The sequence below is a fragment of the Marmota flaviventris genome, chromosome 4, assembly GCF_047511675.1.
Source record: "Marmota flaviventris isolate mMarFla1 chromosome 4, mMarFla1.hap1, whole genome shotgun sequence".
Classification (NCBI taxonomy): domain Eukaryota; kingdom Metazoa; phylum Chordata; class Mammalia; order Rodentia; family Sciuridae; genus Marmota; species Marmota flaviventris.
This window is the reverse complement of record NC_092501.1, coordinates 25,027,022-25,040,542: the sequence shown is the minus strand read 5'-3', so window position 1 is coordinate 25,040,542 and position 13,521 is coordinate 25,027,022. Positions and strand designations below refer to the sequence as shown.

Genomic DNA, 13,521 nt, shown 5'->3' with positions numbered 1-13,521 from the left:
CTGCGCCCGGCCTTATTTATTTGTTTTTATGTGGTGCTAAGGATCGAACCCAGAGCCTCACACATGCTAAGCAAGCCCTCTGTCACTGAGCTACAGTCCCAGCACCCCCCAGACCTTTTTTTGCTTAGGGTCTCACTAAGTTGCTTGGAGCCTCGCTAAGTTGTTGATGCTGACTTTGAATTTGTGATCCTCCTTTAATCAGGGAATAAATGATTACCAAGCTGCTGGAATTACAGGTGTTTGCCACGGCACCCAGCAGATTAGTGTCCTTTTAAAAGAAGTCTGAGAGAGTCCTCTTTACCCTTCCACAGAGTGAGCTACCTATGAAGCAGAAGCAAGCCATCATCGCAGACTGAATTTGCTTTGATCCTCGACTTCAGTCTCCAGAAATGTGAAAAATGAATTTCAGTTCTTTATACGCTATCCAGTTGATGATATTTTGTTATAGCAGCCCAAATGACTAAAACAACACATCTAATCTTTTCATTTCAGATAAAATTAATACTTTATTGGGTTATTCTTCCTTCTTCTCTCCCTCTCCCTCCCACTTCTTTGTTTCTACTGGGGATGTGACCTAAGAGTGTTCTACCATTAAGCTACTCCCCCAGCCCTCTCTTCCTCCCCCGCTTTTTTTTTTTTTTTTTTTGGTTAATTTGAGACAGGATCTCACTAAGTTGCCAAGGCTGGCCTCAAACTTGAGATCCTCCTGATTCAGCTTCACAAATCATTGAGATTACAGGTTTGTGCCTTCTGAGCATAATGCAAACTATGAATACCCTCTTCTGAACACAATGTAAAAATTGTGAACAAAATCTCAGCAAATCAAATGTACCAATATATAAAATGAACAAGATAAAACTATATCACCAGGAATGCAAGGTTGGTTTAACATTCAGAAATCAATCAAGGTAATTCACCTTTCCTATTTTTATTTTTTTGGTACCCGAGATTGAACCCAGGGGTGCTTAACTACTGAGCCACATCCCCAGCCCATTTTATTTATTTGTCTTTAAATATTTATTTTTTAGTTGTACTTGGACAACGCCTTTATTTTATTTATTTATTTTTTTTTAATGTGGTGCTGAGGATCAAACACAGGGCTTCGCACGTGCTAGGTGAGAGCTCTACTGCTGAGCCACAACCCCAGCCCCTTACTTTATTCTTGTGAGACAGGGTCTTGTTAAGCTGCTAAAGCTGGCTTTGAACTTGCAATCCTCTTGCCTCAGCCTCCCAAGCCACTGGGATTACAGACGTATGACACCATGCCTGGCTATAATTTACCATTTTAAAAAACAAACAACAACAAAAAAAAGTCATATGACCACCTTGATAGAGGTAGAAAAACGCAATGAAACTTAGAACCCACCATTCATGTTCACCTACTTTCTGACAAGTATGCCTGAGTCTGTGTCCAATTCATAAAACATCAGAGTTAAAATGCTTCAAAAAACAATTGTAAGGCCATTATACAAACAAATATATCGCAGAGTATGGAGGGAAAGGAAAATTCCAATCAGGGACTGTGTATATTTTTAATAAATTAATTTGTTTGGTAAAAAATCATAGCTACATCTATGTGGCAAGTACCTGTATGTGCTCATTTTTGTATATATATTCATTTATATTTGCAGCATAAACTGAACATCAAACTGAGATGTCTAATTTGAGGTGAAAACTGAGTTTCTAATACTGTTATATAAATGGTTCATAAGAAAAGTGAATTTATACATTTTAAGATTTTTGTGTACTTAAATATAATTTTTTTTTTTTTTTTGGAGACAGGGTCTAACTTTGTTGCTCAGAATGGTTACAAACTTTTGGGCTCAAGAGATCCTCCTGCCTCAGCCTTCCAAGTGCTGGGACTACCTAGCTTTAAGACGAAAAAAAAAAAGTTGTGTGTGAAGTTATTCAAAACACACACACACACACACAAAACAAACAAACAACTCCACACACAACATTTTTTTTTTTTTCCAGTACTGGGGATTGAACCTAGGGGTGCTTTATCACTGAGTTACATTCCTTAGCTCTCTTTAGTTTGAGACAAGATCTTGCTAAATTGCTGAAACAGCTTCAAACTTGTGATCCTCCTGCATTGCTGAGATTACAGACATGCACCATTATGCCTAGCTAAGACAAAAATTTTTGAAGACAATTTCTGAAACATTCTTTTCTAAGTGTCATAATTGTAACCATGTGTAAACCCAAATACGCAAGTGTTCAACTTGATCTCTCCTTCCCATTCACTACTCCTTTTTTTTTTTAATTTTTTTTTTTTTTTTCAGTTTTAGATGGACAAAATACCTTTATTTTTGATGTGGTGCTGAGGATAGAACCCGGTGCCTTCCACATGCACGGCAAGTGCTCTGCCACTGAGCTACAACCTTAGCTCCCCCACTCACTACTTCTTAAATGAGATATTTATCAGATTACAAATACTTAAGTTCTAAAGAGAGATAACTACTGCCTAATTTACTATTTCAATTATATCTCAGAAACAGAAGGGAAAAATAGCACAGTGCTAGCATCTCCAAGGATTAGGTGAATAAAACTAATCTAGTTTTTAAGAAACCTTTTTACAAGTGTGCAGTCACTTCAATGGAATATAAAAACATTTCCCATTTATGTTAATAACATGTTAGAGACAGTGGATATAGCTCAGAGGCACAGTGCTTGCTTCGCAGGTATAAGGCCCTGGGTTTGATCCCCAGCTCTGCAAAAAAATTAAAATAGAAATTTAAAAACACCAAAAACCTAAAATGAGATGTTAAAATTTTTCAAATGATAATAATTTACCTTTATGGCCAAGAGACACAAAATTTCATCTCTGAAGAACAAATTAATAGAGTAAAACCCCAAAATGTCCAAATATATTTATTAATGTATAATTTCACCAAATCATTTTTTACCAGGGTCTCTAAAATAATTTAGAACTTGATCTACCTATCTGGTTCAAGCTCATGAACCAAAATCTCAAGCATATAGGATTTCAATATGCACAAATCTCAATGAGAACAGTTCAACACTAAGAGTTTCTGCCAGCCAAATATATAATTAAATCAACATATGTTTATTAGATTGCCCCCCATGGACCCACTGCCTCAAATCAGAAATAGGAGTTCTTAAGCAATAAGAAGTTATTACTCACCAGCAAGGGTGTAATCCATATCAAAACCGAAACATTTTATTTTTTCCATGGCTAAACTTCGGTTCACAAACACCCTATAGAAAAAGAGACAAAAAGAAAATTAATACAGGGGAAGGAATTCTTAAGTTTAATTAAGTTATTTGGCTATTTTTCTAGATTTCTCATTTATTATTTTTCTTTTTATTGTATAGATTTAAAGTTTAACATGTTTCTTTGTGTGTTGTTTTTTGAGAAGTAGTGGGGATCAAACTCAGGGGTGCTTTACCACACTGAGCAACATTCCGAGCCCTTTCCATTTTCTGTTTAGAGACGGGGTGTCTTGCTAAACTGCCTAAGATGGTCTTGAACTTGTGGATTCTCCTGAGCAGCTGAGATTATAGGTATATGCCATTGTGCCATTAATATTTTGGTTATTTACACACCTTGTGAAATATGCTGAAATGAATATGGAAATGAAGATATTTTTGCAAGGTGATTATTTCACTTCCTTTGGGCATATTGCCTGAATAACATGATGTTTTGATGTTTACTTTGATATACATAGACACAGTGATTACTAGAGTCAAGCATATAGTTTTCTATCCTCCTTTCCTTCTTCCCTTCGATGGTAAGAGTACCAAAAATCTACTCTCTTGACAATATCCCACATTATTAGCTATAATACTCATGTTGTACATTAGATCTCTTAATATTCACCCTACAGAACTGCAACTATGCATTCTTTGATCTGTATCTTTCCATCACCAACCACTGTTTTACTGTTTCTATGCATTCAGTTTTTTTAAGGTTCCATGTATAAATGAGCTCAGGTATTGTTTTTCTTTCTGTGTCTGGCTTATTTCTCTTAGCAAAGTATCCTCTATGCTCATCCATGTTGTTTGAAATGATAGACATCCTTTTTTTTTTATTACTTATTCATTCTAATTTGTTATACATGATGGCAGAATGCAATTCATTTCATATTACATGTACAGAGCACAATTTTTCAAGTCACTGATTGTACACAAAGTATTTTCATACCATTTGTAGCTTCATACATGTACTTAGGGTAATGATGTCTAACTCATTCCACCATCATTCCTACCTCCTTGCCCCCTCCTTTCCCCTCCCTCCTCTTTGCCCTATCTAAAGTTCCTCCATTTTGCCCAAGCTCCACCCCACCATCACCATTATGAGTCAGCATCTTCATATCAAAGAAAACATTTGGCCTTTGGTTTTTTGGGATTGGCTTGCTTCACTCCAAATTCATCCATTTATTTACCTGCAAATGCCATGATTTTATTCTTTTTAATGTTGAGTAATGTTCCATTGTGTGTGTGTGTGTATACACACACACACACACCCCCACACACCCCAAAATTTCCCTATCCATTCATCTACTGAAGGGCATCTAGATTGGTTCTATAATTTAGTTATTGTGAATGGGTGCTACTATAAACATTGATATGGCTGTGTCCCTGTAGTATGCTGATTTTAAGTCCTTTGGGTATGAACGGAGGAGTGGGATAGCCAGGTCAAATGGTGGTTCCATTTGCAGTTTCCCAAGGAATCTCCATACTGCTTTCTAGATTGGCTGCACCAATTTGCAGTCCCACCAGCAATGTATGAGAGTGCCTTTTTTCCCCACATCTTTGTTTGTATTATTGTTTGTATTCTTGATAGCTGCCATTCTGACTAGAGTGAGATATTGCACGTTTTTTCATGTTTGTTAATTGACTGTATATTCTCTTCTGAGAAGTGTCCAGTTCCTTGGCCCATTTATTGATTGGGATATATATACACATCCATATATATATATATATATATTGGTGTTAAGGTTTTAAGTGCTTTATATATCCTAGAGATTAGTGCTCTATCTGATGTGCTTGTGGTAAAGATTTGCTCCCATTCTGTAGGCTCTCTATTCACCTCACTGATTGTTTCTTTTGCTGAGAAGAAGCTTTTTAGTTTGAATCCATCCCATTTATTGACTCTTGGTTTTAATTCTTGCGCTACAGGAATCTTATAAAGAAAGTTTTGGCCTAATCCAACACGATGGAGATTTGGGACTACTTTTTCTTCCATCAGGCACAAGGTCTCTGATTTAATCCTAGGTCCTTGATCCACTTTTGAGTTTTTGTGCATGGTGAGAGATAGGGCTTTAATTTCATTTTGTTACATGTGGATTTCCAGTTTTCCCAGTACCATTTGTCCAAGTGGCTATCTTTTCTCCAATGTACATTTTTGGTGCCTTTGTGTACAAGCACTCCATCACTGAGCTAAAACCCCAGTCCATGAGTTTATTTTTGACATAAGATAACTGTAATTATGATAGAATGTCCTTTCTGAAAGCTAAATAATATTTGTTTCTGTGTGTGCATTTCTATATCCATTCACTCATGGATGGATATTTTGGTTATTTCCACATCTTGTGAATAATGCTGAAATGAACATGGAAAGGAAGATATTTTTGCAAGGTGGTGATTTCACTTCCTTTGGGCATATTGCCACGACAGGGATTGATGGTTCATACTGTAGTTATATTTTTAATTTCTTTAGAAAACCTTTATAGTGTTTTCCACTGTGGTTGCACCAATTTACATTCCCATCAACAGTGTTCAAGGCTTTCTCTTTCTCTACACACTTGGCAATATTTGTCTTTTTGATCAAAGTCATTCTAATAGGTGTCAGATGATATCTTGTTATGATTTTAATTTGTGTTTCCCCAGTGATGAGTATTTTTGAGCACCTTTTCATATATCTGTTGGCCATCTGTATGTCTTGTTGGGAGAAGTATCTAATCAGGTCCTTTGCTCATTTTTCTTCTTCTCCTTTTTTTGGTAGCAGGGATTGAACTCAGGGGCACTCAACCACTGAACCACATTCCCCAGCCCTATTGTGAATTTTATTTAGAGACAGGGTCTCACTGAGTTGCTTAGCATTTCATCATTGCTGAGGCTGGCTTTTTTGAACTTTTGATCTTCATGTCTCAGCTTCCCAAGACGCTGGGATTACACGTGTGCACCATCACGCCAGGCTCATTCCTTCACCCATTTTTAAACTGGGTTAGTCTTTATTTTAGCTGTTGAGTTCCCTATATGTTCTGTGTATCAACCCCTTACCAGATAGAGGGTTTACAAATATTTTCTCTCAATTCATATCCTGCCTTTTCATTTTGTTGTTTCCTTTGCTGCAAAGAAGCTCTTCAGTTTGAGATGGCCCCACTTATCTACTTTTGCTTTTGCTGCCTGTGTTTTTAGTGTTCTATCAAAAAAAAAAAAAAAATCACTGCAAAACCAATGCCAAGGAGCTTTCCCCAGTTTTCTTCTAGATCTTCTCATTTAAATGTCAGTATTAAGATTTATAATAGGGCTGGGATTGTGGCTCAGTGGTAGAGCGCTCGCCCTCGCATGGGCAGGACCCGGGTTCGATCCTCAGCACCACATAAAAATAAAGGCATTGTGTTATGTCCATCTACACCTAAAAAATAAATATTTTTTAAAAAGATTTATAATAAAAATTATTAGAGTCCTTTTTATATAAGTGAAATCAGCTATTACCCAAAAACACATGATTGCATCCTGCCACATTCTCAAAATTTCAAGGACAAGACTCTCTTTTTTAACGTCAGGTCCCTAAAATGAGTTGTGTTTTTTTTAATATTTTTTTTAGTTGATATATGTGCTGTGATTTGAACCCAGTGCCTCACAGATGCTAGGCAAGCACTCTATCACTGAGCTAAAACCCCAGTCCATGAGTTTATTTTTGACATTTTACAATTCATTACTTATTTGTTTGCAATTTAATTGTCAAAGATTTAAGTCTATTCAAAACATAAATATTCAGTCAACAAATAGTTACTGAGTGCCTAACTATATATGCTAAGACTGCAATATGGAAATGAACAAGAATGCTTGCCTCATGAAAATTACTATCTTTATCCTTGAGGAACTAAGCCTACCAAGACTTAAAAGCAAATAATTACAATAGTTCAATAAATGCTATAAAATAACAAGAAGAAGAGAGAACCAGCTATTTAGAAAGGTCAAAGAGATGTTTTGAGCTATAGCTATAGAAGTTTATTAGCAGGACAAAAGAAAAAAGAATGCAAGCAAGAAAGGTTTCCAGTCAACTTCAAATCATTTATTGTGGCTGGAGTTTTCTTTAATTAAAAGAGCTTTCTTAGCATAAGAAACAAATTTGATAGCTATTATGACGGTAGATTCTGCCTTAGTAAAGATAGGTCATGATAAAAAAAAAAAAGAGCTTTGTTTTTATTTGTTTTTGTGGAAGGACATTTTATGGAGAAACAGGGGTAGTGGAAAGAACAATAAATGTTATGAAGTTTAAAAGGGTTAGTAGCATCAAAATCTTAAAAGCTTTATTTGTCATATTAGAGAGAATGGACTTTATCCTCCAAGAAAGAAATTATCAGATTTTGAAGAAATGAAATAAATTCAAATTTCAGAACAACAGGGCTAGGGACATACCTTAGTGGTACAGTGTTTGCTTACCATGTGCAAGGCCCTGGGTTAAAAAAAAAACAAAAACCCTCAAAATCCACAAGAATGTGAAGATATGGGGGAAAGTAGACATATCCTAGTATAACAGATATCACCATGATTGTCTTTGGGGGCAAGTTTTAATTGTCTTTGAAAATAAGATACCCTAGCCTAGTCCATCTGATCTCCAAATTAATGGCCAAAATTAAAACTGGATGGTTTATCCTCTCTTATTACCAAACTTTTTTTTTTTTTGCCTTCATTTCATAAGTACCTGTGAGAAATAAGAATGACACAAATCAACTTCAGTGTTTGTCAAAATCATTATTATTTGTGGAAATTGTAAAAAATATTTAAAGCTATCTGGGCTATGCTCCCCATTACAATTTAGATAAATAATCTCCAAAGAGTAGTAACTGCACCAGGGGATGAAAAAGACACCACTGAGATAAAATAAGAAAATATAAGATCTTCTACTGACATTTACTTATAACTTTAAAAGTCTCATTTCTTTTATATTATATAAAAATAAAGATAGTAGTATAGATAACTTATAAATATGCACATACAGGAATGAATGCTTCATCTTTTAACTGATACATTAGAGAGTTTAGAAACCAATGATTTAGCTAATGACTTCTTTTAAAAATTTCACTAGCTGGACACAGTGGCAGCACCTGTAGTCCGACCCAGGACTAAATGATACCTCCTTTTTAAAAAGTTTGTGGTCAGCCTTGGCAGCATAACAAGACCGTGTTTCAAAAAAGAAAATGAAAAGAAAAAAATAAAAGCCAGAAGTGGTAGCACATCTGTAATGCTAGCTATTCAGGACATTGCAGCAAGAGAATCATAAGTTCAAGGACAGCCAGGACAACTTATGGAGACCCGGTCTCAAAGGAAAGAAAAAAAAAAAAAAAAAAAAAAAAAAAATATATATATATATATATATATATATATATATTTTTTTTTTTTTTTTTGGTAGAAGGGATGAAGCTATAACTAAGTGGTTTAGCACCTGCCTAGCATGTGCTAGGGTTCAATCTCCACTACCACCAAAACAAATAAACAAAACCTCTTTACTAACTAAATATTAACTATTTTAAATTTTAAAACTTTAAATTTTAAAACTTTAAATGAAGAAATTTTTAAATATTTGCTTAATATAGTTTGAGTACTTAAAATCACCACCTGAACTCGGAACAATCATCTCTTTTTTCTCTGAAAAATATAAAGTGATTAGCTATCTCATACACATAACTTCTGTGCACTATAGATTAACTTTATAAAACTGTTAGTTCCTGAAAAAGAAGTTACACAAAATATTTATACTTTCCTTAAGAAAACCTGGTCTTTTGGAAAAATCAATATTTATTTTACCTTGGGTTAGTTATGGATAGGAGGTGGAGAAAAACAGTAGTTGATAGCAGAAAAATGAAAGGAACTAGAGAATAAATGATACCTCCTTTTTAAAAAAACATTCCCCAACTAAAAAATAATCACCATGATTCCTCTACCACTTTATTAAACTTCACATTGCTTTTACTGATAAGAACATCAACTTTATTATCAACTTTTCCCAGTTACACAAATCCTTTTAAAAAAATAACAAGAGTAAAAGACATAAACTAGTGGTTCTAACTCTAGAAACTACACACTACTACTGAAGCTTACTTAGGCTTTTCAAAAGACTCACACACAATTCAGTCAAAGGGGCCAACTGGATCAAATCCTTAATCAGAGCCCTAACAGCTGACATGCCTAAAATATTCGATGGGAATACAAACAGGATTGGATTTGGAAAGATTTTTCTTCCTCATGATAAAATCCAAGAGAAAGAGATGTTAAAATATATAATAAAATAAATAACTTTGATTCTGAAATATGCTAGAGCTGGTTTCAGGCTCAGCTAAAATCATAAGAGAAAAAGAAATTCTGCTAATGTCAATCAGTGCTAAAGGCATAAAGAAACTATTAACAGTACCAGCAAAGTGGCTTACCAGTTTATTTATTATTGAGAGATTAAACCTATATTGCCATGAAAAATCTATCAAATATAAAATATACTTATATAACATAAAAATACATATGTAAAAATATACATAAGCATATATTTAGAGATACAAAGATCACAGTGAACATTTATTAACCATATAAACTCTGGGAATGACATATCTCAAGAATATGAAAATGTGTTTTTACCAAAATAATTATGTTAAGTACCCACAAAAATTACATCGTTCCTCTTTGATTTAACTAATCATGTTAAGTATTCAATTATACACTTATTGAATGTCTGCTACAAAGCAGGTACCATTTTGTGACATATACCATAGAAGCTGTCCTTTAGGAGGAAGCCAGAGCTAGGGAAGACATTACAAGTGCTTCAAAGTAGTAAATAAGACGTTTTTCTATGATCTTCCACCAAATATCCTTTACCTTTTCATTCAAAACAAGTACCCTAACTCACAGAAGGAGTTCTGTGAACTTAAATTAAAAAAGCAACAATCACTCCTCCTCCCCCACAACCTATCCGTTTCTATTATTATGCTTATGAAACAAAAGGAAAATTTCCCATCCATTTTAACTTCTCCTTTTTTTTTTTTTTTTTTTTTGTCTAACTTAAGCTATTAAACATGGAGGAAGGAACAGCTGCAGTATAGTGAACTTCTGTAAGTCAAATATAGTTATTGCCTATACATGGTTAAGGTTTATAAAGATAACATACACCCAACTGCTGAAAGAATTGACTTCAGCATAGAGACAGCCTTAAACCTGAAATAGTATGTCCCTAGGATATAATCTTCAAAAGAAACTAATCTCTTGGCCTTAAAATAATAACTACTCTTCACTAAGATTTTTTTAAAAAAGATGTTGGGTGCTAAATCAACGAAAAGACATATTTATCAACTAAAAGACTAGGCTTACTGCCCTACTATATACTTCAAAACAAAAAGATTTATCTGCTTAGGGAATCCAAAAATTTCTATTGGTACCAGGACCTTGACTATGTACCTCTGCTATGCATTTACCAAATCACTCTTCTAAATTATTCATCAGTGGAACATACTCCACTCTTATGTTTAGGAATCTGCACATATTTGTGAAATTAATTTTCCAAATTTACCTTGAAAGAACAAAACTGTCACTCTAGAAAGCATGACTAAACTAAGCATCCAACCATAAAACACAATTACTAGCCAGAAATTCCTACAAGCTAAGTCATTTGCAAGTTGTAGATTTGACCAATAACAAGAGAAACATCTCTAGGAGACAGGAATACTATAAAACTGAACACAGACTTTAATACAAAGGAAAATATAATGACATTTATTACAATATCCCACTGCAGTAAAGCATAAAATTTGAAGATGTAAATATAGATATTAACCATCATAAATAAAATGATTAACACAATGTACTTTAAAAAGAAGGGATCTAATAGTCTCACACTAAACACAAACATGCAATTTACTATATATGAAATTCTGTAAATAGCAAATTCTTAATGGTTTTGAGATTTAACTCACAATTCAAGCAGAATTACCTCATCTGTCGCTGGTTGCCGTTTTGCAAACTGTGAAACTATCTGAGTCAGTAGTTCTTGAAGTCACATAACAAAATTCTTCTTAAGACCTAGTATAATTTTTTTTGTGTGTGATTTTAACCTAACTTCAGAAAGACTGTTTAGTCTGAACAAGGCCCCTTAATGGCATGTATCTTCTGTGTTGGAGAAAACACCTCTGTGTCTAATTTAACTTGTCACTGGATATCACTGTTGCTCCACACAAATCCATTTGGAATAGAATTTCTTTGGCAATGTGAACTTTATCTGTAACTCCTCCCCTTGCTTAGGAGTCACAATTTCCTGGCCAAGTGCCCAACAACAGTTACTGCAAGAACAAATGAGACTAAAAGAGTTCAAGTGTAAAATCTTCTTGACCATCTGTTTTCATTATGGGTTTGTGTCATTATACATTCAAACTCTTCTACAATCAAGAAAAGAAAAGTTAAAAAAAAAGTAATAAAAGTGCATTTTGAGTTGGCAAGCTAAAATTATGAACCAATAAATATATGTGTGTATTTTTACTTAACAGAACAACTCTACAATATGGATTTTTGCTGAAAACCTAATTTAGTACCTTTCTCCTCAACCTACAGTTTAAGGAAAAATACAGAATAGTTCCCATTTTCCAACTCAATCTTAAAACCATATCCAATTATCTCATATGCCTTCATTTAAATTTCCAAATATCTCTGGAATCCAGATCTTCCATTCTACTTAAATTGATAATTGTAGAGCTCATAATTATTTTTCAGAAATCATGTTCCAATTGCTCTGCCTTCACATGAACACTAAGTTAACTGCTTTGAAGTAGTGCTATTCAGAATGCGGACTACACACTAATGCTGGTCTATGAATATTAGTCATGTATGACATGATATATACAGAAATTGCAAAGTATTTAGAAATTTTTATAGCTCAATATTTGCCTAGCATGTGCAAGGCCCTGTGTTCAGTCTCCAGCACCATAAACAAAAACTCAAAATCAAAACAAAAAAGCCCAGAAGAATCACTGTGAAGACATAGGGAAAGCTGAAAATATCCTAGCGTAAGAGAAATTTATACAACATGAAACCAAGCATTAAGACCAGATCCCCTATTTCCTAGGTAACCTCACCTGACCCTTGCCTTCATAATAATCAGGTAAAGTATGTTTTCTTTCATTATCATGAATTTGTCAATCAAATGAGGCAGCTATACCCTCTAGCCCGTCCATTGTGTAATAACTGTATGCAGGCAAACAAATGAGTGACAAGAAAAGCCCAGTGAAATGGATGTACTGGCATACACTATAATCCCAGCTAATCAAAAAAATGAAGCACAGCCAGGCGTGGTGGCACACACCTGTAATCCCAGCAGCTTGGGGGGCTGAGGCAACAGGATCACAAGTTCAAAGCCACCCTCAGCAACCTAGGGAGGCCCTAAGCAGTTTAGCAAGATCCTATCTCAAAAAAACCACCAAAGGAATGTGGATCAGTAGTAAAGTGCTTCTGAGTTCAATTCCCCATACACTCCTCCTACCAAACCCCTACCCCGCAAAAAAAAAAAAAGCCAAAGCAGGAGGATCTCAAATTCCAACCCAGCCTGGGCAACTTACTCAGACTCATTCTCTAAAAGATTAAAAAAAAAAAAGGAAGGAAAGAAGGGGTATGGGTGAGGAAATAATGATCTTCGTTCTTGAGATTTGCAAAACAGAAAAGAATCTCATGACTAGGTGATAAGGTTCAGAAGTGCACTATATGGCCCACCTGCTATTGAGAAGGCACCCACCAGCCTGAGAACACCCATTAACTACCTATATAAACTACTGCTAAATCAGCTTCCCCCTCAAGTATGACTTTGAGCCAGGTTTTGATGAGCCAGGTTTTCAAACAGTTGTTTGAAGTTGTCTCTTAACTTAAAGGGCCTGATGTGTGGCAAGCAGCTAGACTTGGGTCTGGTAACAAATATAATAATACAAAGTATAAGTTTACATTTTATGTTTTTTCATTCTTTTTTTTAAATTTGTTTTTGTAGTTATCGATGGACAGCATGCCTTTATTTTATTTATTTTTATATGGGGCTGGGGATCGAACCTAGTGCCTCACAAGTGCAAGGCAAACGCTCTACCACTGAGCTACAGCCCCAGCCCCCCATTTTTCTTTTTTGCATGATGCTGGGGATCAAATCCAGGGCCTTGTGCATGCTAATCAAGCACTCTACAACTGAAGCACATCCCTAACCCTATTTTATAAATGTTACCAATTTGAAACAAAATGGAAAATATTTTTAAAAACTGGTCCTCTATCATAGATAAGCTTGAGAAACACTGTCCTAAAGCTTAGCTCCAA

The 13,521-nt window shown here is 34.9% G+C and overlaps 1 protein-coding gene across 9 annotated transcripts in view; it reads right to left on the bottom strand.

Moving 5' to 3' along the window:
- The window catches only part of Nt5c2 (5'-nucleotidase, cytosolic II), a 92,100-nt gene that overhangs the window by 40,071 nt on the left and 38,508 nt on the right, over positions 1–13,521 (bottom strand). For all 9 annotated transcript variants that reach the window (XR_003581985.3, XR_003581984.2, XR_003581987.2 and 6 more), the window contains one exon: positions 3,149–3,222. Coding sequence is in view for 2 of the 9 variants with exons in the window: in XM_027929883.2 (XP_027785684.1) it covers positions 3,149–3,222 (74 nt within the window). In the remaining 7 variants the exon portion in view is untranslated. The remainder of the gene's footprint in view (positions 1–3,148; positions 3,223–13,521) is intronic.